At 45.4% G+C, this 27,468-nt stretch overlaps 1 protein-coding gene across 1 annotated transcript in view; it reads left to right on the top strand.

Annotated features, from left to right (window-relative positions):
• The window catches only part of ADGRE1 (adhesion G protein-coupled receptor E1), a 42,205-nt gene that overhangs the window by 14,235 nt on the left and 502 nt on the right, over positions 1-27,468 (top strand). The window contains exons 3-18 of the mRNA XM_049788297.1: positions 492-647; positions 2,064-2,183; positions 3,663-3,806; positions 4,358-4,504; positions 7,127-7,215; positions 8,848-8,931; positions 10,795-10,972; positions 12,759-12,878; positions 13,117-13,316; positions 14,298-14,468; positions 16,253-16,447; positions 18,766-19,001; positions 21,806-21,872; positions 24,301-24,392; positions 25,365-25,533; positions 25,605-25,783. Of these exons, the coding sequence (XP_049644254.1) occupies positions 492-647; positions 2,064-2,183; positions 3,663-3,806; positions 4,358-4,504; positions 7,127-7,215; positions 8,848-8,931; positions 10,795-10,972; positions 12,759-12,878; positions 13,117-13,316; positions 14,298-14,468; positions 16,253-16,447; positions 18,766-19,001; positions 21,806-21,872; positions 24,301-24,392; positions 25,365-25,533; positions 25,605-25,783 (2,347 nt within the window). The remainder of the gene's footprint in view (positions 1-491; positions 648-2,063; positions 2,184-3,662; positions 3,807-4,357; positions 4,505-7,126; positions 7,216-8,847; positions 8,932-10,794; positions 10,973-12,758; positions 12,879-13,116; positions 13,317-14,297; positions 14,469-16,252; positions 16,448-18,765; positions 19,002-21,805; positions 21,873-24,300; positions 24,393-25,364; positions 25,534-25,604; positions 25,784-27,468) is intronic.

Here is a 27,468-nt window from a genome sequence, read left to right as displayed (position 1 = left end):
AGGTAACTCCACAATACCCTAAACACCCATTTATATGGGGGATTGAGTCTGGTGAGAATGGAGCCATTTCAGTTTTATTTGCTTGGGTTCAAGTGGGGTGTGGAGATACAGTTTGAAGAGGGTCATTCCCAATACTTTGGGAGCTGGCATTAACTGGTGGTGAGTTGGTGCCCTAGGAATATGGACTTGGGAGGGATGTCTCACTTTTTATCCATTTCTACTTTTTCATGGGCAATTGGTTTTTCTTTCAAAATGGCGGCCATGTTTTAAGTATGAGCAATCTCCAGAGAATCTTGTGAAATTGTGTGATATCTTAGACTGAAGGGAGAAAGAGGAGAGGACCCCCAGTTTGATGGAAGATGTACCCAAGTCCCACAGAATCCAGAAAAGATAGGATGAGCAGTGCTGTTTCAGTCATCTTTGAAAAATATATATCATTTTCTATACAAGAGGAAGCTGGATCGCTAACCCTATCTCTTTCTCTGCCTCAGATATCGATGAGTGCTCTCAAGATCCCCTACTATGTGGTCGTCACGCGGTTTGCCAAAATAAACCTGGGAGGTACATATGTAGCTGTTCCATTGGCTTCTCCTCACCAACTGGAAATACCTGGGGACCAGGGACATCAGATCATGTTAGTTGTGCAGGTAATTCTCTAAGACTCTCAATTATGGTGAATTTTTTTTTTTGGTCACACCCTGCAGTCCTCAGGAATTACTTTTGGCTTTGTGCTCAGGGGTCACTCAAGGCAGGGATCGGGAACCCTGTGGGATGCTAGAGACAGAAGGTGGGTTTGCTGCATGCAAGGCAAGTCCCCCCCCCCAAGTGTACTCTCTAGCCCCTTGGGTTTTTTGACTGGTGGACAACTACTGTTGACTCAATATACTGTATTTTTTGTACCATAAGACACACACACTCCCAAAAGATGGGGGAAAATGACTGTGGGTCTTATAAAGCAAATGCTGCCTGGAGCTGAAGCCTGAATGCAGGGGAAGATAGCATATACTAACCACTTGACATCTTCAGTGTTCTACCCTCTATTGGGCAGACATACCACATAGTACAAGCAATCAGGTTAACACACTTTCACCATCACATAGAGAGCTTTTGTTTAAGATTATTTGATCGCCGGGCGGTGGCGCTAGAGGTAAGGTGCCTGCCTTGCCTGCGCTAGCCTAGGACGGACCGTGGTTCGATCCCCCGGTGTCCCATATGGTCCCCCAAGCCAGGAGCGACTTCTGAGCGCATAGCCAGGAGTAACCCCTGAGCGTCACCGGGTGTGGCCCAAAAACCAAAAAAAAAAAAAAAAAAAGATTATTTGATCGCTGCTGTGACTTTTTTTTTTGGGTCACACCCGGGAGCACTCAGGGGTCACTCCTGGCTCTATGCTCAGAAATTGCCCCTGGCAGGTACGGGGGACCATATGGGATGCCGGATTCAAACCACTGTCCTTCTGCCTGAAAGGCAAAAATGCCTTACCTCCATGCTATCTCTCCGGCCCCGCTGCTGTGACTTTTGTTTTATTTATATTAACCAAAAAAAGTATTTTAAAAATGTGTTTTATTCTCTGATGTAAAAAAATAGGTAAATGCATTTAATTGGCTGTGGAACTGACGTACTGTAAATATACTTTGGTTTCACAGGCTGGTTGTTCCCAGCCATCATCTCCTGATGGCCTCGCTTTGCACCATTTGCTTTAGTATATATTTTTTCTTGTTTTCTTCATCTGAAAATTATGTGCATCTTATGGTCAGGTGCATCTTTTAGACGCAGGGGTCTCAAACTCAATTTACCTGAGGGCCGCAGGAGGCAAAGTCGGGGTGATCCTTGAGTGCAAAGTCAGTAGTAAGCCTTGAACATTGGGGGGTGTGACTCAAACAACTAAAACAAAACAAAACAAAACAAAACAAAAAAGGATTCCTCTGGGGCAGGGCCACAAAATGTTGTACAGAGGGCTGTTTTCAGCCCGCAGGCCATGAGTTTTAGAGCAAAATGTACGGTAGGTGTTTCTAAACATTGGCGCCTAATTATATGCATTTCCCCTCTTCTCCTTTGCCTCGTAGATAACAACGAGTGTCTCCAGACTGGAATCTGCCCAGAACATTCAAAGTGTGTCAACTCCATAGGAAGCTACCATTGCCAATGTGAAGATGGATTTGTCTTTAATAACTCTATATGTGAAGGTACAAAGGACTTCCTTATATCTCTACCTGCCCGATTAAGACTCATTCCATTGGTGGGCTGGAATGATAGCCCATCGATAGGGCATTTTCCTTGGATGTGGCTGACCCAGGTTCAATCCCCAGCATCTCTATGATCGCCTGAGCCTGCCAGGAGTAATTTCAGAGTTCAGCACCAGGAGTAACCCCTGATCACCACCAGGTGTGAAGATCAAAACAAAAACTAAATAATTCCACTGGGAAGGTGACTGGAGAGATAGGACAGGAGACTGAAGGCTTGCCTTGCATGAGGTTGACCCCAGTAAGATGCCCTGATCAAGGGGTGAGTCATGAGCACAAAATCAGGAGTAAATAAATAAGCCTTGAGCACAGCTGGGCATGACCCCCAGACAAAGCAACCAAAGAATTATTTCACGAAATGAGCCTACGAGGAAAGAATCATGTTCTTCCTTTAAGGGATATGGAAATTGAGATTCAGAGTAGTCTAGTCACTGCCTAATCAATGACAGCTCGACTCTAAGTGATCTAAGAAGAACAACGGGGATGTGAAGTCCCTGTGGAGATCCAATGGGTCAGGGGCTTCTCTAGAATAAGGGGCCCTACGGGGCCGGGCGGTGGCGCTAAAGGTAAGGTGCCTGCCTTGCCTGCGCTAGCCTTGGACGGACCGTGGTTCGATCCCCCGGTGTCCCATATGGTCCCCCAAGCCAGGAGCAACTTCTGAGCACATAGCCAGGAGTAACCCTTGAGCGTTACTGGGTGTGGTCCAAAAACCAAAAAAAAAAAAAAAAATAAGGGGCCCTAGAGTAAAGTTTTCCACCTAGGAGAAAACCAAAGCCTCAAAGAGAGGTGGGGCAAAGTCACATGACACCAAAGTCACATGACAACATGCAACAAACATTTCAAGGGACAGAGCCCAGGTTCCAATCATCTGTAAAATCTAGGCTCATCACATATATTAACATAAACATTTTATTTATAAAGAATGTAATGTTATATTATCTAATATATCCTAATATGTTATACATTAGTATTTATAATTATATTTATAGAATTTATTCATATAATAAATATAATTTATATATAAAGATATATACTTGGAGCCTACACCTAGCTGTGCTCAAGGGTGACTCCTGGCTTTGCATTCAGGAATTATTCCTGGTGGTATTCCAGGGACCCTAATGAATGACGGTGATCGAACCCATGCAAGGCAAGCGCCCTCCTTACTGCCCCGTTGGTCCAGCCCCAGTGCACATCCTATCTGAAGGTTTTGTCTTAAGCTCTTTGGCTAACTTCCCATTGTCCTGAATTTGTTCTCCTGGCTCTGCCTCACTGCAAAGGCAGGTTAGGCAGAAGGAGAAAAGAGGGGCGCATGGAAACACCTCAAGTTGACCATAGTTAGCATGGTAAAAACATTCTCTCCTCCTTCATCTCCTCCCCTCCTTCCCCATCTGCCTGACCTTGGGTTTCACTTCCACTCACCAGATGAAGACGAATGTGCCAAAGACAATCCTTGCCCAGATGTCTCGGTCTGTCGCAATGAGTATGGCAGCTACTCGTGTGTGTGCAACTCGGGATTCGAATCCAGCGGCTCAACAGAATCCGAGAGCTTGGATGAGATATGTGAAGGTACAGAAAGGTCTGCTGGAGAAACAGGTCGAAGTTTGCCTATAAAAGCGATCTTGGTGATGGTGGCAAGAGTGGTGGTGGAGGAATATGAGCTGGGTCTAGACTAGACTAAGATCCACATCTGGGAGCCGGAGAGATAGCATGGAGGTAAAGCGTTTGCCTTGCATGCAGAAGGTTGGTGGTTCGAATCCCAGCATCCCATATGGTCCTCTGAGCCTGCCAGGAGCAACTTCTGAGCATAGTGCCAGGAGGAACCCCTGAGCGTGGCAGGGTGTGATCCAAACAACAACAACAACAACAACAACAAAAAACAAAACAAAACAAAAAGATCCACATCTGTAAAACTGCAGTTGTTATCTGAAGAAAGATCCCTTCCTGGTGTACAGATGGTTTGAACATGAAAGAGAACATGAAGGAATCCCTCCTGGCTCTGTGCTCAGAAATCATTCCTGGCAGGCTCGGGGACCACTTGAGATGTCGGGGATAGAACCGCAGTCCATCTTAGGTCAGCTTCTCTTGGGTTTCTTGATACTCTTGTGTTCCCCTTGCAGACATTGATGAGTGTTCCCAAGATGTCTCTCCATGTGGTCCCAATTCTGTCTGCACCAACACCATGTCCTCCTACAGTTGTAGATGTGCCCCGGGCTTTCGGCCCCAGCCAGAAGGGTCCTGGAAATATGGAAACTTCAGCTGCAAAAGTAAGGCTCCCTCGTGTGTCTTGGCAAAGGATTCTGTCTTGCTTTGGTTGTAAAACCACCCTTTTCATCAATTTCTCTATCTTTCTCCAATGTTCATCTTCATCCCCATTTTCATTTTTTTTTACTCAATTGCTCATTTATTTACACTCTGTTCTCTGGGAGCCATGAGTTAGAATGACTCCAGTGAAATTAAATCAAGCTATATATCTATATATATCTATATATCTATATCTATATCTATATCTATATCTATCTATCTATCTATCTATATATATATGTGTGTGTGTGTGTGTGTGTGTGTGTGTTTTGGTTTGGTTTTTGGTTTTTGGATCACACCTGGAGGCGCTCAGGGGTTACTCCTTGCTCTACACTCAGAAATCGCTCCTGGCAGGCATGGGGGACCATATGGGATGCCAGGATTCGAACTACCTTCTGTCCTGGGTCAGCTGCGTGCAAGGCAAACACCCTACTGCTGTGCTATCTCTCCGGCCCAGAATCAAGCAGTATATTATGCTTAATGTAATTACTTCTTTAAGATGAAAGGCATGAGCCAATTTCCACACACTCAGTGCTAGGGATACAATCTTGGCTATTTTCTCTCCTGTCGTTTCTGGTGTAGGAAAAGAGGCAGATAGAACACAAGTAAAATAACATAATGGCTGTGGCCGTTTAAAAACCATCACACACTAAAAATCATGATGCACTGGGGCCAGAGTGATAGCACAGTGGGCACGGGATTTGCCTTGTATGTGGCCAACCTAGGTTGAATCCCCAGGGTCCAATATAGGATCCCCTAAGCCTGCCAGGAGTAATTTGAGCCAGGAGTAACCCCTGAGTGCTGCTGAATATGGCCCCAAACTAAAACTCAAACTAACCCCCCAAAAAGTCATACACTTTGGTGTGATCAATTTTTTTGGTTTTGTTTACTTTTGGGGTCACACCAAGGAGTGCTCAGGGGTTAATAGCCCTGGCTCTGCACTCAGGAGTCACTCCTGGAAGTGCTTTGGAAATCATATAGGATGTCAGGGATCCAACTCAGATTGGCTACATGCAAAGAAAGCGCTTTATACACTGTATTTATTATCTCTCTAGCCCCAACCAATTGGGTTTTAAAATGTGCTCCAGGGAAGTGAATTTTCAAGCTGTTATCTATAGGACAATTAGAGACTGTGAGACTCTAGACTCTAGCACAGGGGTGGCGAACAAGTTCGACACAAAGAGCCAAAATTTTAAACTGTGAGAGTCAGAGAGCCACACCACGCAGTGACCTGCCAAAACAGACAAACACTCACACAAAAGCATATCATTTTAACAATAATCTATTAAACACATCTTGCATTTTGCCATTTTGAGTGAGGGTCAAAAATCCTGCAGTGATGGTGAGGGTGTGCTGCGTCCTCCACACTAAGAACTCACGGCCAGATGTGACCCAACATGTGACACACGGGTCCCACCACTCGCTGGCCAGTGCAGTTGTTTCCGAGAGATGGAAGATGGGACTACGCGTTCGGAGATCTCTCCTCAGAGGTCCCTCCTCAGAAGCAGCAGAACAAAATCCAAACTTGGCAAGGAGCCACAGTATACAAAATAATGATAGGAGGCAAAGAGCCGCTTCATTTTGGCCAGGAGCCACATACGGCTAGAGTCTAGCATGTGCCAAGGTCCTGTGGTGACCAAAGAATGAGAACATGGACAAATGACATCAGCTACCTCTGAGGACTTGGACAGAGGTCAGGGGTCAGGATTCTGTTGGCCCAGTGAGGAATTTTAGAGACTATTTGGTCGTGAATAATGGAGAACCATATGGTTCAAATGGTGGAATAACTTGGCATGATTACAAAATATACGGTAACATATCTGAAAGCCATGAAGTAGAATAAGAAGCACACAGGGATTATTTGTGCAAAAGTAAACAACATAAACCCTGGGATAGCATCGTCTTTTCCACCTCATCTTGTTTCCTCCCTAGAAAATTTTTGGAAATTTGGAATTTATTTTTTTTTTTTTTTTTTTTTTGGTTTTTGGGCCACACCCAGTAATGCTCAGGGGTTACTCCTGGCTATGCGCTCAGTTGCTCCTGGCTTGGGGGACCATATGGGACACCGGGGGATCGAACCGTGGTCCGTCCAAGGCTAGCGCAGGCAAGGCAGGCACCTTACCTTTAGCGCCACCGCCCAGCCCCAGGAATTTATTTTTTGAGGGGTGAGTTTTGGTCCGCACCTGGCAGTGCTCAGGGATTACTCCTGGCTCCGCACTCAGGAACCCTATGGAACACCGAGGATTGAACCCAGGTCAGCCACGTGCAAAACCAACACTCTCCCTGCTGTGTTATTGCTCCAAACCCCCCATTTGGAGTTTTTTTTTTTTTTTTTTTTGGTTTTTGGGCCACACCCGGTAATGCTCAGGGGTTACTCCTGGCTATGTGCTCAGAAGTTGCTCCTGGCTTGGGGGACCATATGGGACACCGGGGGATCAAACCGCGGTCCGTCCAAGGCTAGCGCAGGCAAGGCAGGCACCTTACCTTTAGCGCCACCGCCCGGCCCCCCATTTGGAGTTTTTATGTTTATTCCTAACTTGTGCGGTTTTGGTATTTGACTTTTGCTGCATTCTCCCCCTCTCTAGGGGTTCCCTTCATGTGTCGAGAAGATGTGATACCCGAAAACAAGTGGGTCCAGTTATGCCAAGTGGAAGCTGCAATGGAGCCCAAACACGTAAAGGTTTGAAGGTTCTTTGTTTGAGGTTTTCCCAGGAGCCACTCCTTCAGGGCTCTGTTCTGTGGCTTTCCCCGAGGCAGACAGTACGTTGGTCTGGGACAGTACATTAGTCGGAGACATTGGTGTGCGGCAAGTCTGGTCTCACCTGATAACAGTCTGAGAGGAGGGGTGAATATATCAGAGTTTCATCTGTTCTGCCCTGATCAACACAAGATCCTGCATTGTGGTTCAGGATGGCTGCTGCAGCTCCTGTAATCAAATCTGCATTTCTCTGGAGAGAAAGGGAAGCAAAGGGCACAATTTTCTTTCTTTACTTTTGGGTACTTTTGCTATTCTCATAACTTTCTCCTGGTTTTATGTGCAGGGTTTACTTCTGGTGGTGCTTGGGAGATTCAAACTGGGATTTACCACATGCAAGGGAACACCTCAATGTTTACACTTTCTCTCCAGCCAATAATTTCCTTTGGGGAGAGGGAATTTAACAGGCTGAGCTGATGATTTGCATATAAGAGGCTTGAGTTTGATCCCTGGTGCTATCTGATCTCCTAGGCACTGCCTGGATTGACTCCTGAGCACTGAGAACAGCTCTGGAGCACGGCTGGGTATGGGTCAAACCATCCCTCTTCCCCCACACAAATGGGATCGAGGATCAGTCTGTTCTCACCTCTGAGGCCAGAAATTAGCCATTTGACTCACACCAAGCAAAGGGAAATGGATCTAAATTTTGGAGATCAATAGGGTCTTTTTAACTTTTTAAAAATTGGGGGAGGGCCACAGCCAGCAATGCTCAGAAGTTACTCCTGGGGGCTGGAGCAGTGGCACAAGCGGTAGGGTGTTTGCCTTGCATGCGCTAAGCTAGGATGGACCATGGTTATATCCCTGGTGTTCCATAAGGTACCCCAAGACAAGAGTGATTTCTGGATGCAGAGCCAGGAGTAACCCTTGAGAGTCACCAGGTGTGGCCCCCCCCAAGACAAACAAAACAAAACAAAACAAAAAGAAGTTACTCCTGGCATTATTTCTGGCAGACTTGGTGAACCCTATGGGGTGCTGGGAATCAACTTATTGTTGTTGCCAGCAAGGCAAATGCCCTGCCTATGTTCTATATTTCTGTCACCAGTTTTTAAAATTGATTGATTGGATTTTGGGATTTGATTAATCAGAGCCAAAGGTAAACAGAACTAACTCCTGGCTCTGCACTCAGGAATCACTCCTGGTGTGGTCTGGGGACCCTATGCGATGCTGGGAATTGAACCTGGGTCTGCCTTGTGCAAGGCAAACACCCTCTCCACTGTTGTATGAGCTTTTTATTTAAGAAAAAAAAATATTAGCACTTTTGGGTAACTTTGGTGGAGAGAGATGGACACTGGGTGGTGAGATTGACCCTGATTCATTGCATGTCTGAAACCCAACTATATGAACTTAGTAAATCTCAATGGTTTTAATAAAATTAAAAAATACTAGCACCACATTGCCAGCAAAGGTTAGTGTTCCATATCTGTGGAAGGTGACAGGTAGCTCCAAAGGCAGCTAAAGAGGCATTTGGATGCGCCATGCTGCCCATTCTGTGCTGGGCAGGTGGACCCCTTCATTCTCCTGAGAGTCTGCTTTTTCTTTGGGGTCTCCCAGGTCTCCTACTGTGCACAGATGAACACCACCTTAAGCATTCTGGATGACATCTGTGGCAACAAAACCACCGTCGTCTCCCTAAAGGTACCAAGGGGTCTGTCCCACAACATCTCTGCTTTCCAACTTCCCCCACACTATAGAGAATCCAGAGATTCTTTTTAAGGAATGGGCTGTGGGTTCATGTTCAATTCATTATGGCTGCGGGGTGCAGAAAAATCTGTTTAAAATAAGGAATGGCTTGTGTATTAATGTTTAATGTCCTACAGGGTTGTTGTTGTTGTTGTTGTTGTTTTTTGCTTGTTTGTTTTTTGGGTTACACCTGGGTGATGCTCAGGGCTGATTTCTAGATCTGTACTCAGGAATCACTCCTGGAAGGGTTTAGGAGACTCTCTGGGGTGTCAAGGATTGAACCAGGAAACGCCACATGCAAGACGCAAGACAGATGTCCAGCTTACTATTCTTTTTTTTTTTTTTTTGGTTTTTGGGTCTCACCCGGCAGTGCTCAGGAGTTACTCCTGGCTCCATGCTCAGAAGTCGCTCCTGGCGAGCACGGGGGACCATATGGGACGCCGGGATTCGAACCGATGACCTTTTGCATGAGAGGCAAACGCCTTACCTCCATGCTATCTCTCCGGCCCCCAGCTTACTATTCTATAGTTTCCTCCCTCCCTCCCTTCTTTCTTCCCTCCCTCCCTTCTTTACTCCCTTCCTACCTTTCTCCCTTTCTTCCTCTCTTCCTTCCTCCATTCCTCCCTCCCTCCTTCCTTTCCTTCTTCCCTTCCTTTCTTCCTCCCTTCCTCCCTTTCTTCCTCCCTCCCTCCTCACCTTTTTCCTCCCTTCCTCCCTTTCTTCCTCCCTCCCTCCCTCCTCACATTTTTCCTTCCTTCTTCCTTTCCTTCCTCCCTCCCTTCCTCTCTTCCTTCCTCCCTTTCTTCCTCTCTTCCTTCCTCCATTCCCCTCCCTCCTTTCCTTCCTTCTTCCCTTTCTTCCTTCATTTCTTCTTCCCTTCCTTCCTTTCTTCTTTCCTTCTTTCCTTCCTTCCCCCCTCCCTTCCTTCTTTTCTCCCTCCTTCCCTTTCTTCCTTCTTCCTTTCCTTCCTTCCTTCTTTCCTCCCTCCCTCCCTTCCTCCCTTTCTTCCTCTTTTCTTTCCTCCATTCCTTCCTTTCTTCCTCCCTCCTTCCCTTCCTTCCTCCCTTTCTTCCTCTCTTCCTTCCTCTCTTCCTTCCTTCCTTTCTCCTTCCCTTCATTCTTCCCTTCCTTCCTTCCTTCCTCTATCCCTCCCTTTCTTCCCTCCTTCCTTCCTTCCTCCATCCATTTCTTCCTCCCTTCCTTCTTTCCTCCCTCCCTCCCTCCCTTCCTTCCTCTCTTCCTTTCTCCATCCCTCTTTCCCTTCCTTCCTTTCTTTCTTCTTTCCTTTCTTCCTCCCTCCCTTCCTTCCTCCCTTCCTTCTTTCCTCCCTCCATTCCTCCTTTTCTTCCTCTCTTCCTTCCTCCATTCCTCCCTTTCTCCCTCCCTTCCTCCCTCCTTTTCTTCCTTCCTTCCTTCCTTCCTTCCTTCCTTCCTTCCTTCCTTCCTTCCTTCCTTCCTTCCTTCCTTCCTCCCTCCCTTCCTTCCTTCTTTCCTTTCTTCCTTATTTCCTTCTTCCTTATTTCTCTGGGTCACACCTGGCAATGCTCAGGGATTACTCCAGCAGTACTCAGGGGAACTTCATGGGGTGCCAGAATCAAGCAGGTTTAGTTAGTTCCATGCAAACACTTCACCCACTGTACTATCTCTCTGGCCCCTGTTTATTCACCTTTCAATGGTCACATAGATTGTTTGTAGTTTTTTGGCGATGGAAAATAATGCTGCCTTAAAAAATGAAGATGAACATGTGTTAGTCAACTTTTTCTGTAGATGTGAGAGACAGCGAGAAACTGAGAGCCACAAACACCCCTCTTCTTGCAGGAAACAGTGGATGACTTTGCTTCCCTGCTTAAACAAACACCCACCTGGTCCAACTTCACCCAAGAAGAGACTTCGGCTCTGGCCACGGTTCTACTGAAGAGTGTAGAGAGTGCCGTGCTGGCATCTCTCCTGAAACCCTCGGCGAATGCCAGCCAGGCCGTTCAGATGGAACATTTGAGTAGGACACAGTTTTTAGGACAACATTCATCATAAAACATTCATCATGCTTGGCCCAAAGCCCACACAATCTTCTCTACTCCTGGCAAAGCCAATCTTTCATTATTCTTTTTCTCAAACGTTATTACTCTTTTTATTGTTGTTGTTTCTTTTCTTTATTTATTTCTTTTTATGTCACACCTGGTGACACTCAGGGGTTGCTCCTGGCTATGCACTCAGAAATCACTCCTGGCTTGGGAGATCATATGGGGCATGGAGAGGGGGGGATCGAACTGCATTTTGTCCTAGGTTAGTGTATGCAAGGCAAATGCCCTACTGCTGTGCCATCACTCCTGCCCATTTATTTTCTTTTTGAGAGGGTGTTGAATGTGTTGCGAGGCATCTTGGGAAGTGTGTTATGCATTTATAATTTTTTTCTGGGGATGTCGATCATTCCAGCCAATCATCCATTGTTGACATTTTGTTTGTTTGTTTTTGGGCCACACCTGGTGGTGCTCAGGGGTTACTCCTGGCTCTGTATCCAGAAATCGCTCCTGGCAGTGCTCAGGGGATCCCCCAATAGTTCCTGTTGACTTTAATCCCTTCTCCCCATTCCTGAAACTTACTTCCTGCTGTGAGAACCAAAGGACCCTGGGCCTAGGACCAAAGTGGTCCCAAGCCCCCCAGTAAAGCCACTATAAAATATTTTCCCATGCTATAACTTCCCCATAGGCAGAGGGTGTTAGCCCAAAGATAAAGCTGCAAAATGTACCCTGTAAAGGGCAAGACCCTCTCTGTTCAGCTGAAATAGAGAAACTAGGCAGGTCTGAATATTCCATCACATAATAACATGTTCCACCAGATAAGGACCCCCTTGACTCAGTAATAAGTTGGCACATCAACCCTATGCTTGATGAAATTTCTGTTCAAGTGGCTGAAGTGCTTGCATTATTGTATTAACCTGTTAAGTCCAGGAGAATGATGTGCCGTTCAAAGACACCAAGACCACAGTCTCATGTAAAAGCAGGGGGTTTATTTTCTTACAAGCATATGCAGGGGCTGTGCTAGAATCCAGCATAAGCCAGAAACTGCCAGCCCGGAGCCATGAGCTTACTAGCTGTATATAGTATTTCAAACAATAGAAAGGTACAGTAGATTGATTTGCTTCAGGAAGTACAAGATATCTGGCATTTGCTCAATCACATTTTTGCAAGGTGCAGGTGCAAGCTTACAGGGTTAACATGACCAGGTTAGAACCATGTCAGAACAGAAAGAAAGTTGAACTGTAACTGGGTCTACAAGTTCCCACAATTGTGAAGGGGGTAGGTGATCAGGGCAGTCAGGGAACTCAGGGGAAATTTTTCCTTTACAAACCAATGAAATGACTGAGTTGTTGAAGCCTGTAAATCTCTATATAAACTGCTTAAAAATTTAACTCAGAGCCCTGGCCACCTCCACTGGTTGGATGGTACTGGGACCTCGTCTAGCCGAATAGTCTCCCTTTTGCAGTTTGCATTATTGGAGATGGTCTTTGACCCTCAGAGCTGACTGACTTCAAGGTGTCACCTTGAACCCCAAGACTTCAAGAGGTCACTTGTATATCTCCCATTGGGTTTCTCATGTATCTGGCGATACTGACCTGCCAACTTTATCAAGGGGATCAAAGTCTCTCCCATGATCAACCTGCTTTTCCATCCCTTCTGCTTTCACTGTGAGATATGACACGTATGTTTTCTGGACAGGAATCACATTCAGGACCTACCTCCTTTTCTACTGACCTCAGGTAAACTCTCCTTGTCTTCTTGTAGCTATTGAGAGCAAAGTTATTGAGGAAGAATGCAATGAAAGCCACGCAGAGTTTCACTTGAACGTGAAAGGCAATAAGATGCAAATTGAATGTTCCACAATCAAAGAGTCTGAATCCACAGGTAGAGACTCCATTTTTTTTAGAGGGGCCCACAGCTCGTGATGCTAAGGAGTTCCTACTGACTCTGAGCTCAGGAACCACTCCTGGCAGTGCTCAAGGGATTCCATGGGACGCTAGGGATTGAACCTGGGTTGTCTACATAAAATGCAATTGCTCCCCCCTTCTCACTAATGCTCTGGCCCCTGTATATGTAATTTTATCAACATGAAACAAATGATTCCTTTCTCTGATACATGCAGGGACTACAGGGGTTGCTTTGGTCTCCTTTGATGGTATGGAATCTGTTTTGAGTGCGAGTTTCTTCCATGACCCCAAGAACCTTTTGGCCAACTCCAAGAGGAAGCTGAAAATGAACTCCCATGTTATTGTGGGCATCATGACCGGGGAGAGGAAAGAAGGGTTCTCTCACCCAATTGTCTACACTCTGGAGAACATTGAGGTTTGTGTGTGGATAGCTCCAATGATTCCCCCATCACCTATCATTGATAATTCTCCAGTGGATAAAACTTAGTTGTCTTGGAGGAAAAGGCCACATAGAAACCTCCCTAGTCCTACTTCTAGAAACTTCTGTAGTTTCTAGTACTCGGCTCAGCCCTCCAGTGCATTTCTAGGAGAGAGAATTCTCCTATGTCTGGATGGGTTCCATTCATCACCAGGTAGGCAGACTGGATGCTAATTTGGTTAAGTGATATTGAGTTTTGCTAATGAGGGGTCAGAGAGATTATACAGTGCATTTGGGTACTTGCCTTGCAAGCTGTCACCCCGAGTTCAATCCCCCAAACCGCATCTAAATCTCTGAGCCTCATCATGAATTTTCCCTGAACACAGAACCAGGACCTGAGTCCTGAGCACACTCTGTGTGGCCCCAAACAAATAAAAGTATGAGGGGAACATGGCGACGTCGGAGTTGGCCCCATTTTGGTTTTGGTTTTGGGCCACACCCTGCAGTACTCCGGGGTTAATCCTGGCTCTGCACTCAGGAATCACTCCTGGCGAGCTTGGGGATCCTGGGAATTGAACTCAGAGTGGCTGTGTGCAAGAAAAACATCCTACCCACTGTGTTATTGCTCCATCCCCATACAGAAGTAATTTCTGAGTGCAGTGTTATATGTAACCCTGAGCACTGTCATATATGACCCCAAAACCCAAACATAAAATCCCCGTTGAATGCAGGCATAAATAAATGAAGGAGAGTATTTAGCATAGATTTTATGAAAAGTTTTACTTCAATAACCAGATGGTGGATTATTGCCTTCGGAGAGCAACCACCATGGCATAGAGAAATACCATTATGTTCCTCTAGTGTCCAAAGACAGATTCTACGTCTTCTTGACTCCAAATAAATGGTTCCTGAGGTGGGTCCCTGTGGAATCCAATTGAGGAACTAAAATGGGTGTGGTTGTTGGTTTTCTCTTTCCAGCCCAAGCTGAAGTCCGAGAAACCCATCTGTGTGACCTGGAACATGGACGAGGAAGGTGGAAGGTGGTCACGCTCTGGCTGTGTGATGCTTGAATCAGCTGAGAACTACACAGTTTGCAGCTGTAACAAACTGGCCAACTTAGCCATCATCATGGCCTCCGATGAGCTCACGGTCAGCACCAGGCATCCGGCTCCCCCTGTCCAAGGGGAAAACTGGATGAAGAAAGAGCCATTGTGTGTTGGGCATGGCTCTTGGCATGGGATGTGGTGGTGGTGGTGGTGATTTATAGAGGAAAGGAAGGGCTGGGTGCCATGATTCCACCCTTATTGAGTTTATGGTCTCTCTGCAAAGTTATGACCCTCATCAATGAAATGGGAAGTGACTCAAAGCAAGTGCAGGCACATTAACAAACATAAATGCCATTTCTGGAGCATCTATCATGAAAATAATTGTAAAGATTCGTTAGAAATTAAATGATGGGGCCCGGAGAGATAGCACAGTGGCGTTTGCCTTGCAAGCAGCTGATCCAGGACCAAAGGTGGTTGGTTCGAATCCCGGTGTCCCATAGGGTCCCCTGTGCCTGCCAGGAGCTATTTCTGAGCAGACAGCCAGGAGTAACCCCTGAGCACCGCCGGGTGTGGCCCAAAAGAACAAAAAAAAAAAAAAAAAAGAAATTAAATGATGGAGGGTCAGAGCCATAGCACAATGGGGAGGGCATTTTCTTGGCATGTACCCAAACCAGGTTCTATCCTGGGCATCCTATAAGGTTTTCCCAAACCCACCAGGGGTGATTCTACAGTGTGGAGCCAGGAGCCAGGAGTAACCCAAAAACAATACCAGGTGTGGCCTCCAAACCAAAAATTAATAATTATGGAGGGCCAGAGCCATAGCACAGAAGGGAGGGCATTTACCTTGCACACTGCTGACCCTGGTTGATCCCACAGGGTCCCCCTGAGCCTGCCAGGACTAATTCTTGAGATGAGAGTCAGGAATCAGCCCTGAGCATCACTGAGTGTGATACCCCTAAACTAAGAATTCTGGAGATGGTTCCAGAGAGGAAGTACAGGAGGCAAGGTGTGTGCCTTAGCATGATGCAGTCAACTGGGAGTTGTAGCCACTGAGCTACAGATTGTGCCCAGAGCACTGCCAGGAGGAATCCCTGAACTCAGAACCAAGAGTTGGAGGTGATTTCCCCAAACAAGCAAACAGAATCAAACATGAGCAATTGAGGGACAACTCAAAAGTTCGCCATATCTGCTCTTGAAGTCAGGGGTATCTGAACGGGCATGCATAGGTTCAGCACAGGAAATAGTGCGCATTGTAGGTATTTTTAAGCAGAAAGGGATTCAACACAAGGGAACCAGGTGCTCCCCCAAATCATGGCCAGATTGACGGTGTCGAAGCCAGGGAATGGGATATTTGTGTCAAGGTATGAAGGATTTTGGCATCATGAGAGTGGGTGATAGTGCAAGGGGTGGATTAATAATGTCAGAGGTTGGGCCTGGAGAGATAGCACAGCGGCATTTGCCTTGCAAGCAGCCGATCCAGGACCTAAGGTGGTTGGTTTGAATCCCGGTGTCCCATATGGTCCCCCGTGCCTGCCAGGAACTCTTTCTAAGCAGATAGCCAGGAGTAACCCCTGAGCACTGCCGGGTGTGGCCCAAAAACCAATAATAATAATAATAATAATAATAATAATAATAATAATAATAGTCAGAGGTGAATAATTGCACACGGGGTGAAGGCTGGGAACAGGAAAGGTGCTGAGGGACATAGAGGGAGGTCAAGATGACAGGGGGATGGACCCTGAGCAGTATCTGAGAGGAAAGTGAGTCCCATCCCCTCATTACCCCTTTCTGCTCCAATAAAAGAAGGTGGCAGGGTTGTTTTCTTGCCTGGAGGTGGGGGTGTTGGCCAACATGCTTCCTCCCCTTTCCTCGCCCCCCCCCCCCAAGATGGATTTCACTCTGCATGTTATCAGCCAGCTGGGCATGACCATCTCTTTGCTGTGCCTGGCTCTGGCCATCGCCACCTTCCTGCTGTGTCGAAGTCTTCGCAATCAAAACACCTGGTTGCACCTGCACCTCTGCCTGTGCCTCTTCCTGGCCAAGCTCCTCTTCCTGGCTGGTGTGGACAAGACTGGCCACCAGGTATGGCTTTCTCTGCCCTGTCCAGCTTCCCCTCTGCCCCACTCACCCTGTCCTGCCCAGCTGTCTCCATCTCACCTGCTGCTTATCCTCCTCCAAGGTCCCTCTAGGTCTGGCCTCTGCAGTGACTCTGCCCCCCTAGTGGCCACTTGGTCAAGTACTACAGATAGTCCTGTCAGCCAACCCCAGCCCCAGAGGAAGTAGTGCTGTCATCTAGTGGTCGGAGGCCAGAGAGGCTGCTAAATATTTCCCTGGACCACAGCCCCCTCTAGAAATGCTAGATTTCTTTCCTAGCATTTATTTTTTTTTATTGGGGACCCTTGCTGATTTATTGGTTGCTTTGCTGTATATATGTCTCCCCCCCACCCAGGAGATGGTGAGCACTGGGGTAGGCAGAAGTTTGGTCAGAACTTTCATCCCAGGGCCCGGAGAGATAGCGCAGCTGCGTTTGCCTTGCAAGCAGCTGATCCAGGACCAAAGGTGGTTGGTTCGAATCCCGGTGTCCCATATGGTCCCCCGTGCCTGCCAGGAGCTATTTCTGAGCAGACAGCCAGGAGTAACCCCTGAGCACTTCAGAACCATTTTAGAAACATAATAGAGTGTAGATTTCTTCTCCTGATAGGCATTTTTGGGTAAAATGTTCAGATTTTTTCCCCGCAGAGAGGGATGTTTTACTTCCACTGGAGAATGGGAAGTAAGGAGTTTGTCCCACTAGCGTTATTTCATCTGCGTGGATAAGACTTTCTTCAGTAAAGAAGTAGATTTAGAAGCTGGAATTAGATTTAAAGCAGATTTTGAGTCACAGTGGGGAGAGTGCTTGCCTTGCATGTGGCTGATGTGGGTTTGATACCTAACACCCCACAGGGACACTTAATCTCTCTAGGAGTGATCCCAGAGTGCAGAGCTAGGAGAACCACTGGGTATGGCCCCAAAACAATAAAGAAAAAAAACACAAACAAAGAAAGAAGAAAGTTAGGAAAGAAATAAAGAATGTAGAAAAGAAAGAAATAAAGAAGGAAAAAGATAAGTAAGGAAAGAAAGAAAGAAGGAAAGAAGAAAAAGGAGACAGAAAGAAAGAGAAAGAAGGAAAGAAAGAAAGTAATAAATAGGAAAGGAAAGAAATAAAGGAAAGAAAAAGAAGGAAGGACAGAAAGAAAGAAGGTAGAAAAGAAGAAATGGAGGTAGGAAAGAAAGAGGAAAGAAAAAAAATAAAGAAAGGAAATGAAGAAAAGAAAGAAGAACGGAGGGAAGGAGGATAGAGAGAAAAAGAGAAATAAAGAAGGAAGGAAAGAAGGAAAAAAGATGGGTCAGAGTGGTAGCACAACAGGTAGGGCATTTGCCTTGCATGCAGTTCATCTGAGTTTGATCCCGAGCACCCATATGGTCCCCAGAGCCTGCCAAGAGTGACTTCTGAGCACAGAAACAGGAGTAAATCCTGAGCACTGTTGGGTGTGGCCCAAAATAAATAAAAGAAAGTGAAGCTGGAGAGATAAGCACAGTGGCAGGGCATTTGCCTTGCATGTGCCAGACCTGAGAGGGACCTGGATCAATTCCCCAGCCTGCCAGGGGCGATTTCTGAGTGCAGAGCCAGGAGTAACCCCTGCACAGTGCTGGATGTGACTCAAAAAACCAATCAATCATTAAACAGAGTTTAAAAAATCAAAACAAAAAAAAAAAAAAAGAAAGAAGGAAGGAAGAAAAAGAAAGAAAGAAAGAAAGAACTGAAACCCAACTATGGTCATGTTTGTAATCACCATGTTTAAATAAAGACATAAAAGAAAGAACAAAAGAAAGAATAAAAGAAAAAAAGAAAGGAAGAAAGAGAGAGAGAGAAAGAAAAAAGAAAGAAAGAGAGAAAGAAAGAAAGAAAGAAAGAAAGAAAGAAAGAAAGAAAGAAAGAAAAAAGAAAAAAAGAAAGAAAGACAAGGGGAAAGGGGAAATGCTAAAGAGAGTACAGTGGGCAGGTACTTGCCTTGCAGGTGGTCAACCTGGGATCCAGCCCCACATATGATCCTCTGAGCACCACCAAAAGTGAGTGTTGAGTACAGAGTCAGGAGTATTCCCTGAGCACTGTAGCATGTGACTCCATCTCCCCACCAAACAAACAAAACAAAACAGCAACTTAAAGTCGCAGATCTGGGGCTTAACATTGTTCCCAAATCCCCATGGATCATTGTGAGCCTGCGTTCCATCCATCCAGAGAACCCTCAAAGACACAAGTTGCCCCCAAAGCTGCCTCTTCCTGCCTTCTCCCCCCCCCAGCCCCTGCTCCTTCCCCAGGGGTGACCCCAGATGTGCACTCCCTCCTCTGTGCTCCCCAGACGGGCTGTGCTGTCATCGCGGGTTTCCTGCACTACTTCTTCCTCGCCTGCTTCTTCTGGATGCTGGTGGAAGCCGTGTTGCTCTTCCTCATGGTCAGGAATCTGAAAGTGGTGAATTATTTTAACTCCCGGAATATCAAGATGAGCCACCTCTGTGCCTTGGGGTACGGGCTCCCTGGGCTGGTGGTGCTGCTCTCTGCCAGCATACACTCGCGAGGCTATGGGATGTACAACCGGTGAGTGGATGTGGACTGCCTTCTCCCTACTCCTCTCTCCCCTCCTCTCTGGCTGCATTCCCAACTATCACTCCAGCAAGGATGAATAGAGCAATAACCATTGCCCCTCTCCAAAACTAGGACCTGGAGAGACTCGTGTCAAGAAGCAAACGTTGAAGCAGGAAATAATCCGCAGAGTGAAAGGGCGCAAGAATGGGTGCAGGAAATCCAGGGCTCAAACCAGGAATCCCACCACACAAGCTTTCTTGCTCCTAAGAAGGAAAGCAGCTTAGTGGAGGAAGATCAGAGAATGAGCCTTTTCCTTTCTGAAATCCAGTCTTTAATTAGCAAGAACCAGGCTACACCCTAGGGTGGAGAAGAAATACTAAATAGGGAGCTATCCAGTAATCCCATCACCAGATCACACTCTAGGATGGAGTATGAGTACAGATTAGGGTAGTATCCAGTAATCTAACACTGTGGCTTTCTTTTAAAAAAATTCTGTTTTTTTTTGTTTGTTTTGGGGGTCACACCCAGCTGTGCTCAGAGGTTACTCCTGGCTCTGCACTCAAAAAATTGTTCCTCGTGGGCTCAGGGAACCATGTGAGGTGCTGGGGATCAAACCTGGGTCAGCCACATAAATACCCTACCCATTGTACTATCTCTCCAGCATCTAAATAAATTCTTTATTTAGGCCCTATGGTTATAAAATTGTTCATACTTGATTTTTTTTAGGGTCACACCCAGCAGTGCTCAGGGGTTACTCCTGGCTCTAGGCTCAGACATTGCTCCTGGCAGGCTCGGGGGACCATATGGTGTTAAGTCCAGGAGAATGATGCACCGTTCAAAGACACCAAGACCACAGTCTCATGCAAAAGCAGGGGGTTTATTTTCTTACAAGCATATGCAGGGGCTGCGCTAGAATCCAGCATAAGCCAGAAACTGCCAGCCCTGAGCCATGAGCTTACAAGTTGTATATAGTATTTCAAACAATAGAAAGGTACAGTAGATTGATTTGCTTTAGGAAGTACATGACATCTGGCATTTGCTCAATCACATTTTTGCAAGGTGCAGGTGCAAGCTTACAGGGTTAACATGACCAGGTTAAAACCATGTAGGAACAAAAAGAAAGTTAAACTATAACTGGGTCTACAAGTTCCCACAATTGTGAAGGGGGGTGAGTGATCAGGGCAGTTAGCAAACCCAGGGGAAACTTTTCCTTTACAATGGGATGCTGGGATTTGAACCACCGTCCTTCTGCTTGAAAGGCAAATGCCTTACCTCCATGCTATCTCTCCAGCCCCCATACTTGATTTTTAATCATTTAATGTATGCCAACTTTCACGGATGCATTTTTCCCACCACCAATGTTCCTCCATTTTCCTCCCACTGTTCCAACCCCACTATTGCTAGGACAGCCATTTTGCTTTTCTCTCTTCTCTTTTTTCTTTTTAGTCACTGTGGTTTGCACTATTGGGTTTTTTTTTTTTTTTTTGGGTCACACCTGGCAGTGCTCAGGGGTTATTCCTGGCTCCAGGCTCAGAAATTGCTCCTGGCAGGCACAGGGGACCACATGGGACGCCGGGATTCGAACTGATGACCTCCTGCATGAAAGGCAAACGCCTTACCTCCATACTATCTCTCCAGCCCCTGCACTATTGTTAATGAAGGGGTACCTTGCATGCCACTTTTATCTCCTTTCAGCACCCAGTTCTTGTCCAGAGTAAAAATTTCCAACTATCATTGTCATAATGGACCCGTCTCTGCCTTAACTGCACTCACTGGTCTTTGACAAGCTTCCTACACTGGACTGGTCCTCCTGATCTTCACCTCTGTTTTCCCTGGCTATTGTTACCATACTATCTTTTATTTTTCTTAGATTCCCACAAATTTTTACTGATATTATTCTCTGTCTGCCCCTCTCCCTCTGACTCATTTCACTCAGCATAATAATCTCCATGTCCGTCCATGTAGAAGCAAACTCCATGACTTCATTTTCCCTAATGGCTGCATAGTATTCCATTGTGTAGATGTACCACAATTTCTTTAGCCACTTGATGTTTTCACCACTATGAGTCGGCAGTGCAGTGCTTGCCTTGCAGGAAACCTGGGGAGTTCAATCCCTGACTCCATTTCAGGGGTGAGGGGGCGATAAAAGATTTGTTTAAATTTATGGAGCTAAACCAGGAACTTGATTGGACAAGCACAGCTAGAGAGAGGAAGGTGTCAGGAGGATGTGTCAGGAGGAATTTTGCAAAGGAGGCAAATTGAGAAGGACAATGGTGGCCAAATTCCAGAAAGGATAAGTGACGGACAGTCCAGGTCAGGCATCAAGGACACACAGACATCATCTGAAGCATGCAGGAAATAATCCCCAGAACATGAAAGCAGAAAGAAGATAGCAAAAGAGACTTGCTGGGCTCTGAGGAAATGATGGTGTGGGGCCAGAGCAATAGTACAATGGGGAGGGCATTTGTCTTGCACGCAGCAGACCCAGGTTTAAATCCTGATATCCCTTAGGGTCCCCTGAGCCTTTGGGGAGTAATGTCTGAGCAACAGAATCTGGGATAATCTCATGAGCACTGCTGGATGTGGCATAAAGAAAATAATCATGTGACCTGCACCCACCTAAGTGCCTTCACCCCCAACTCAATGCCCAATTTTCCCCATCACCAGTGAACCTAACTGTGTATGAGTCAGTGAGAATTTGAGAAAAGCATGAGTCAGAGTGAGAATTTGAGAAAAGCATTGCTCTCTCTCTCCCTTTCTCCCTCTCCCTCTCTCTCTCTCTCTCTCTCTCTCTCTCTCTCTTCTTCTCTCTGTAGCTGCTGGCTGAACACAGAGACAGGCTTCATCTGGAGTTTTCTGGGGCCAGTTTGTGTCATCATTACGGTAAGCTCCTTGCTGGCACCTGGAATTCTGGACGGGAAACTTTGGAGGCAGGAAGTTCTCTATGTCCCTGCTGACACTCCTTTCGCAAGTTTATTTTCTTTTTTTCTTCCTTTTGTTTTAATTAAAAATAAATAAGTATATAGGGGCTGGAACCATAGCACAGAAGGAGGGTGCTTGCCATGCATGTGGCAGACCTGGATTTGATCCCCAGCATCCCATAGGGTTCCCTGAGCCTGCCAGGAATGATCCTTGAGTGCAGAGCCAGGAGCACTGTTGGGTATGGTCCCAAAACCAAAACAAAAATATTATAGTCTAGATAATACTGTGTAATATTCTGTGGTTGGCTTTATGGTCTCTATCATCTATCTATCTATCTATCTATCTATCTATCTATCTATCTATCTATCTATCTATCTATCTATCTATCTATCTATCTATCTATCTATCTATCTATCTATCTATCTATCTATCTATCTATCTATCTATCTATCTATCTATCTATCTATCTATCTATCTATCATCATCTATCTATCATCTATCTATCTATCTATCTATCTATCTATCTATCTATCTATCTATCTATCTATCTATCTATCTATCTATCTATCTATCTATCATCTATCTATCATCTATCTATCTATCTATCTATCTATCTATCTATCTATCTATCTATCTATCTATCTATCTATCTATCTATCTATCTATCTATATCTATCTATCTATCTATCATCTATCTATCTATCTATCATCTATCTATCTATCTATCTATCTATCTATCTATCTATCTATCTATCTATCTATCTATCTATCTATCTATCTATCTATCTATCTATCTATCTATCTATCTATCTATCTATCTATCTCTATCTCTATCTATCATCTATCAATCAATCAATCAATCAATCTATCTATCTATCTATCTATCATCTATCTATCTATCTATCATCTATCTATCTATCATCTATCTATCTATCTATCTATCTATCTATCTATCTATCTATCAATCTATCTATCTATCTATCTATCTATCATCATCATCTATCATCTATCTATCTATCTATCTATCTATCTATCTATCTATCTATCTATCTATCTATCTATCTATCTATCTATCTATCTATCTATCATCTATCTATCTATCATCTATCAATCTATCTATCTATCATCTATCAATCAATCAATCAATCAATCTATCTATCTATCTATCTATCTATCTATCTATCTATCATCTATCTATCTATCATCTATCTATCTATCTATCTATCTATCTATCTATCTATCTATCTATCTATCTATCTATCTATCTATCTATCTATCTATCTATCTATCTATCTATCATCTATCTATCTATCTATCTATCTATCTATCTATCAATCTATCTATCTATCTATCTATCCATCTATCCATCCATCCATCTATCCATCCATCCATCCATCCATCCATCTATCTATCCATCCATCTATCTATCTATCTATCTATCTATCTATCTATCTATCTATCTATCTATCTATATCTATCTATCTATCTATCTATCTAATCTACCTACCTACCTACCTATCTATCTATCTATCTATCTATCTATCTATCTATCTATCTATCTATCTATCTATCTATCTATCTATCTATCTATCTATCTATCTATCTATCTATCTATCTATCTATCATCTCTCACTGTGTTCTTGGCCTCTTTATTTTCTATTTTAGGCCACACCTGGCAGTGTTCAGGGCTGATACCTGGCTCTATGCTTAGGGATTACTCCTGGCAGTGCTCGGAGCCGACTCCTGCCTTTGTGCTCAGAAATCACTCGGTGCTCAGGATCATCTGGGATGTTAAATATTAAACCCTGGGTCAGCCACATGCAAAGCAAACACCCTACCATGCTGTATTACTCCTATGGTCCCAGTTTCTTTTATTTTCTTTCCATCTCAACACTGAACGTGAAATCATTCTAGAAAGACCTTCAGTGCCCCCCCCCCACCTCAGTTTGAAGCCTGTTGTCTGGGCACCCTCTATGTAAGATAGCTCAAAGCAGGTACCCCCAGGTTAGGACTGCAGAGGGGTGTCAAACTGGAGATTGGGGAGGGCAGAAATAAGGAAAGTGGAGGCCAGACCAAGACCTAGCACAGTAGGGAGGGTACTTGCCTTTCACACAGCCAACCCAGGTTTAATCTCCAGCATCCCAGAGGGTCCTCTGAGCACTGCCAGGAGTGATCCCTGAGCACCACCATATGTGGGCCCAACTAAAACAAAGACACACAGAAAGAAATTAGGTGGGTGATTCAGTTAGGAATGAAATCCCAACTCTCAGGGACTCATGTTGCTGAGTTGTGATTGTTGTGAGGCTCCTGAGGTTCTTGGTCAGAGACCTCTTTCCCAGGGGAGTAGGACATAGTCTGACAGCTCCTTCCCTTGCTGCTCCCTTGGCAGGTCAACTTCATCCTCCTCATTGGGACCTTGTGGATTCTGAAGCAGAATCTTAACAGCATGAATGCCGATGTCTCCAAGATCAAAGACACCAGGTTACAACCTCCCTCCGCCTCTTCTCATCCTAAAATTCCTTTTTTTTTTACAAAAATTTTATTTTATTTTTGTTTTTGTGGGGCCGGACTCAGCAGTGCTCAGTGGTTATTCCTGGATCTGCACTCAGAAATACTCCTGACAGGCTCAGGGGACCATATGGGATGCCGGGGATAGAACCTGGGTCTGTCCTGGGTCAGCTGCTTGCAAAGCAAATGCCCAGTTGCTATGCTATCACTTAGCCCCAATTTATTTTCTTTTTTTCTTTTTGGTTTTTGGGTCACAGTCAGCAGTGCTCAGGGGTTACTCCTAGTTCTACACTCAGAAATTGCTCCTGGCAGGCTCGGGGAACCATATGGGATGCCGGGATTCGAACCACTTCTGCATGCAAGGCTAATGCCTTACCTCCGTACTATCTCTCCAGCCCAATTCATTTTTTTTTATAAATCTTTTTTTTTTTTTTTTTTGGTTTTTGGGCCACACTCGGTGGTGCTCAGGGGTTACTCCTGGCTGTCTGCTCAGAAATAGCTCCTGGCAGGCACGGGGGACCATACGGGACACCGGGATTCGAACCAACCACCTTAGGTCCTGGATCAGCTGCTTGCAAGGCAAACGCCGCTGTGCTATCTCTCCGGGCCCATAAAATTTCTTTTATAAAAATTTTAGGGCACTCCTGGTGGCGCTCAGGGTTTACTCCTGGCTTTGTGCTCATTCCTGGTGAGACTCAAGGTGGGGGACTCTATGGGATGCTGTAGATGAAACCTGAGTTGCCTGCATGCAAGCCAGCGCTCTCCCCACTATCCTATTGCTCTGATCTGGCCCCTTCTCCATCCGCAACTGCCTTGTGGGGGTGTCTACTGGAGTTGATTTCCCCCATCTGGCATAGAAGCTTCTGCCTCACAAGGTTTCACATCAGATGCCAGGAACACAGGGCAGAGAGAAACTACCCCAGATCTCATCCTCTGTCCTTCCAGGCTACTGACATTCAAGGCCTTTGCACAGCTGTTCATCTTGGGGTGTTCTTGGGTCCTGGGACTCTTCCAGATCGGCCCCATAGCTGGTGTCATGGCTTATTTGTTCACCATCATCAACAGCCTGCAGGGTGCCTTCATCTTCCTCATCCACTGTCTGCTTAACCAACAGGTACATGCAGGCCCACCTCTGACGACTCCTTCTGGGACCTTCTCCCAGGATTTATGTCACCCTCTCTGCAGGTACGGGAAGAATACAGGAAGTGGATTATCAGGAGGACCAAGCCGAGCTCCCAAAGCCAGACTTCGGGAATCCTATTATCCTCCATCACTTCCACCTCAAAAAACGTGAGTTCTCTTGACAACCTGCAGATGTCTTTGGGGGTCTCCTGGGAGCCAATCACACTGGATAAAGTGTGGAGGTTAGGAGTGGGGATTCTGGAGATACCTGCCTGGGATTAAATCCCTGTCTTTCTGGGGTGCCAGGGTGATAGGACAGCGGGGTGGGTGCTGGCCTTGTACATGAGGCTGATCTGAGTTTGATCCCAGGTATCCCATAGGATTTCCTGAGCACCACCGGAGTAATTCCTGAGTGCAGAGACAGGAGAAGGCTTTGGGAACCCCCCCCAGTGTGTCCCCAAACAAAACAAAACAAACAAACAAACAAATGGACACAATCCCTGTTCTTCTTGGGCTGGAGGTATAGGACAGCAGAGAGGGCATTTGTCTTGCACATAGCCAACTCTGTTTTTTTTTTTATTTTTTTATTTTTGGAGGGTCACACATGGTGATGTTCAGGGATTACTCCTGACTCAGTGCTCAGAGATTATTCCTGGCAGTGCTCAGGATTCCTATGGGATGCCACAGATCAAACCTAAGTTGGCTGTGTGCAAACAGCCTACCTGCTGTGCTATCGCTCTGGCCCCCAACCCAACCCAACCCAGGTTTGATCCCTAGCATCCCATAGGGTCCCCTTAGCTCTTCCAAGAGTGATCCCTGAGCACAGAACCAGGAATCAGTCCTGAGCACTGTTGGATTTGGCCCCAAATGCCCCCTAAAAATATATTGTGCACATTATATATGCACACATATAAACAGATAATATATCATATGCTCTATACTGGGCATGCATTATGTATGCTATTATGCAATAGATTATTTGTTCTTTGCATTCTCTCCCTCTCTTTTTTCACTATGCTGAGAATCAAATCCAAGGCACCGAGGCAAAACTCTACAAGTTTAATCACCTTTGTTTTCCTTTCTGTTTTTTTTTTACTTTATTTTATTTTATTTTTGTTTTTTGGGGTTACACCTGGCAGCGTTCAGGGGTTACTCCTGGCTCTGTGCTCAGAAATCGCTTCTGGCAGGCTCAGGAGACCATATGGGATGCCGGGGTTCGAACCACCAACTTTCTGCATGAAAGGCAAACGCCTTACCTCCATGCTATCTTTCCGGCCCCTGTTTTTCTTTCTGGACCAGTTCTTAGACTTGCCTGACTGCCTCATCATAATAATGCATATGAATATAAATGAATATAAATATTGAATATATATTGAATATAAATGAATATAAATATATGAATATATATAAATACAAATATTGCTAGATGCATAACTATGGTGCTTAGAGCAAACACATACGATTCCCTCTATTGGTATCTAATTATTTTTTATTAATAAGTGCATTAATAGTTATTATTATTAACAATAAATGCATTATTGCCTTTATTTCTGGAGAGGGTACCATTAGCAAAGATGAGGCTGTGTCTTAGTTTAGTTTTGTTTCTGGGCCACATCCGGTGGTGGTGCTCAGGGCTGATGCCTGTCTCTGAGCTCAGAGATCTTTCCTGGAGGGACTCAGGAGACCCTATGGGATGCTGGGGATAATCAAAGTCAGCCCCATGCAAGGCAAACGTCCTCCCTGATCGCTGTCCTATCATTTCAATCCCTTTATTACTGTCTTTATCTCTCCTGTTTAGAGATATTGCCCAGATATCTATCAGGATCCATTCTGTCTCTAATCTTTTTTTTTTTTTTAATTTTTGTTTTTGGACCACACCTGGCAGTGCTCAGGAATTACTCCTGGCAGGCTCAGGGGACCATATGGG

This window comes from Suncus etruscus, chromosome 15 (genome assembly GCF_024139225.1).
Source record: "Suncus etruscus isolate mSunEtr1 chromosome 15, mSunEtr1.pri.cur, whole genome shotgun sequence".
Taxonomy (NCBI): Eukaryota; Metazoa; Chordata; class Mammalia; order Eulipotyphla; family Soricidae; genus Suncus; species Suncus etruscus.
Note: the sequence above shows the minus strand (reverse complement) of the source record. Positions and strands in the feature narration are given on the sequence as shown.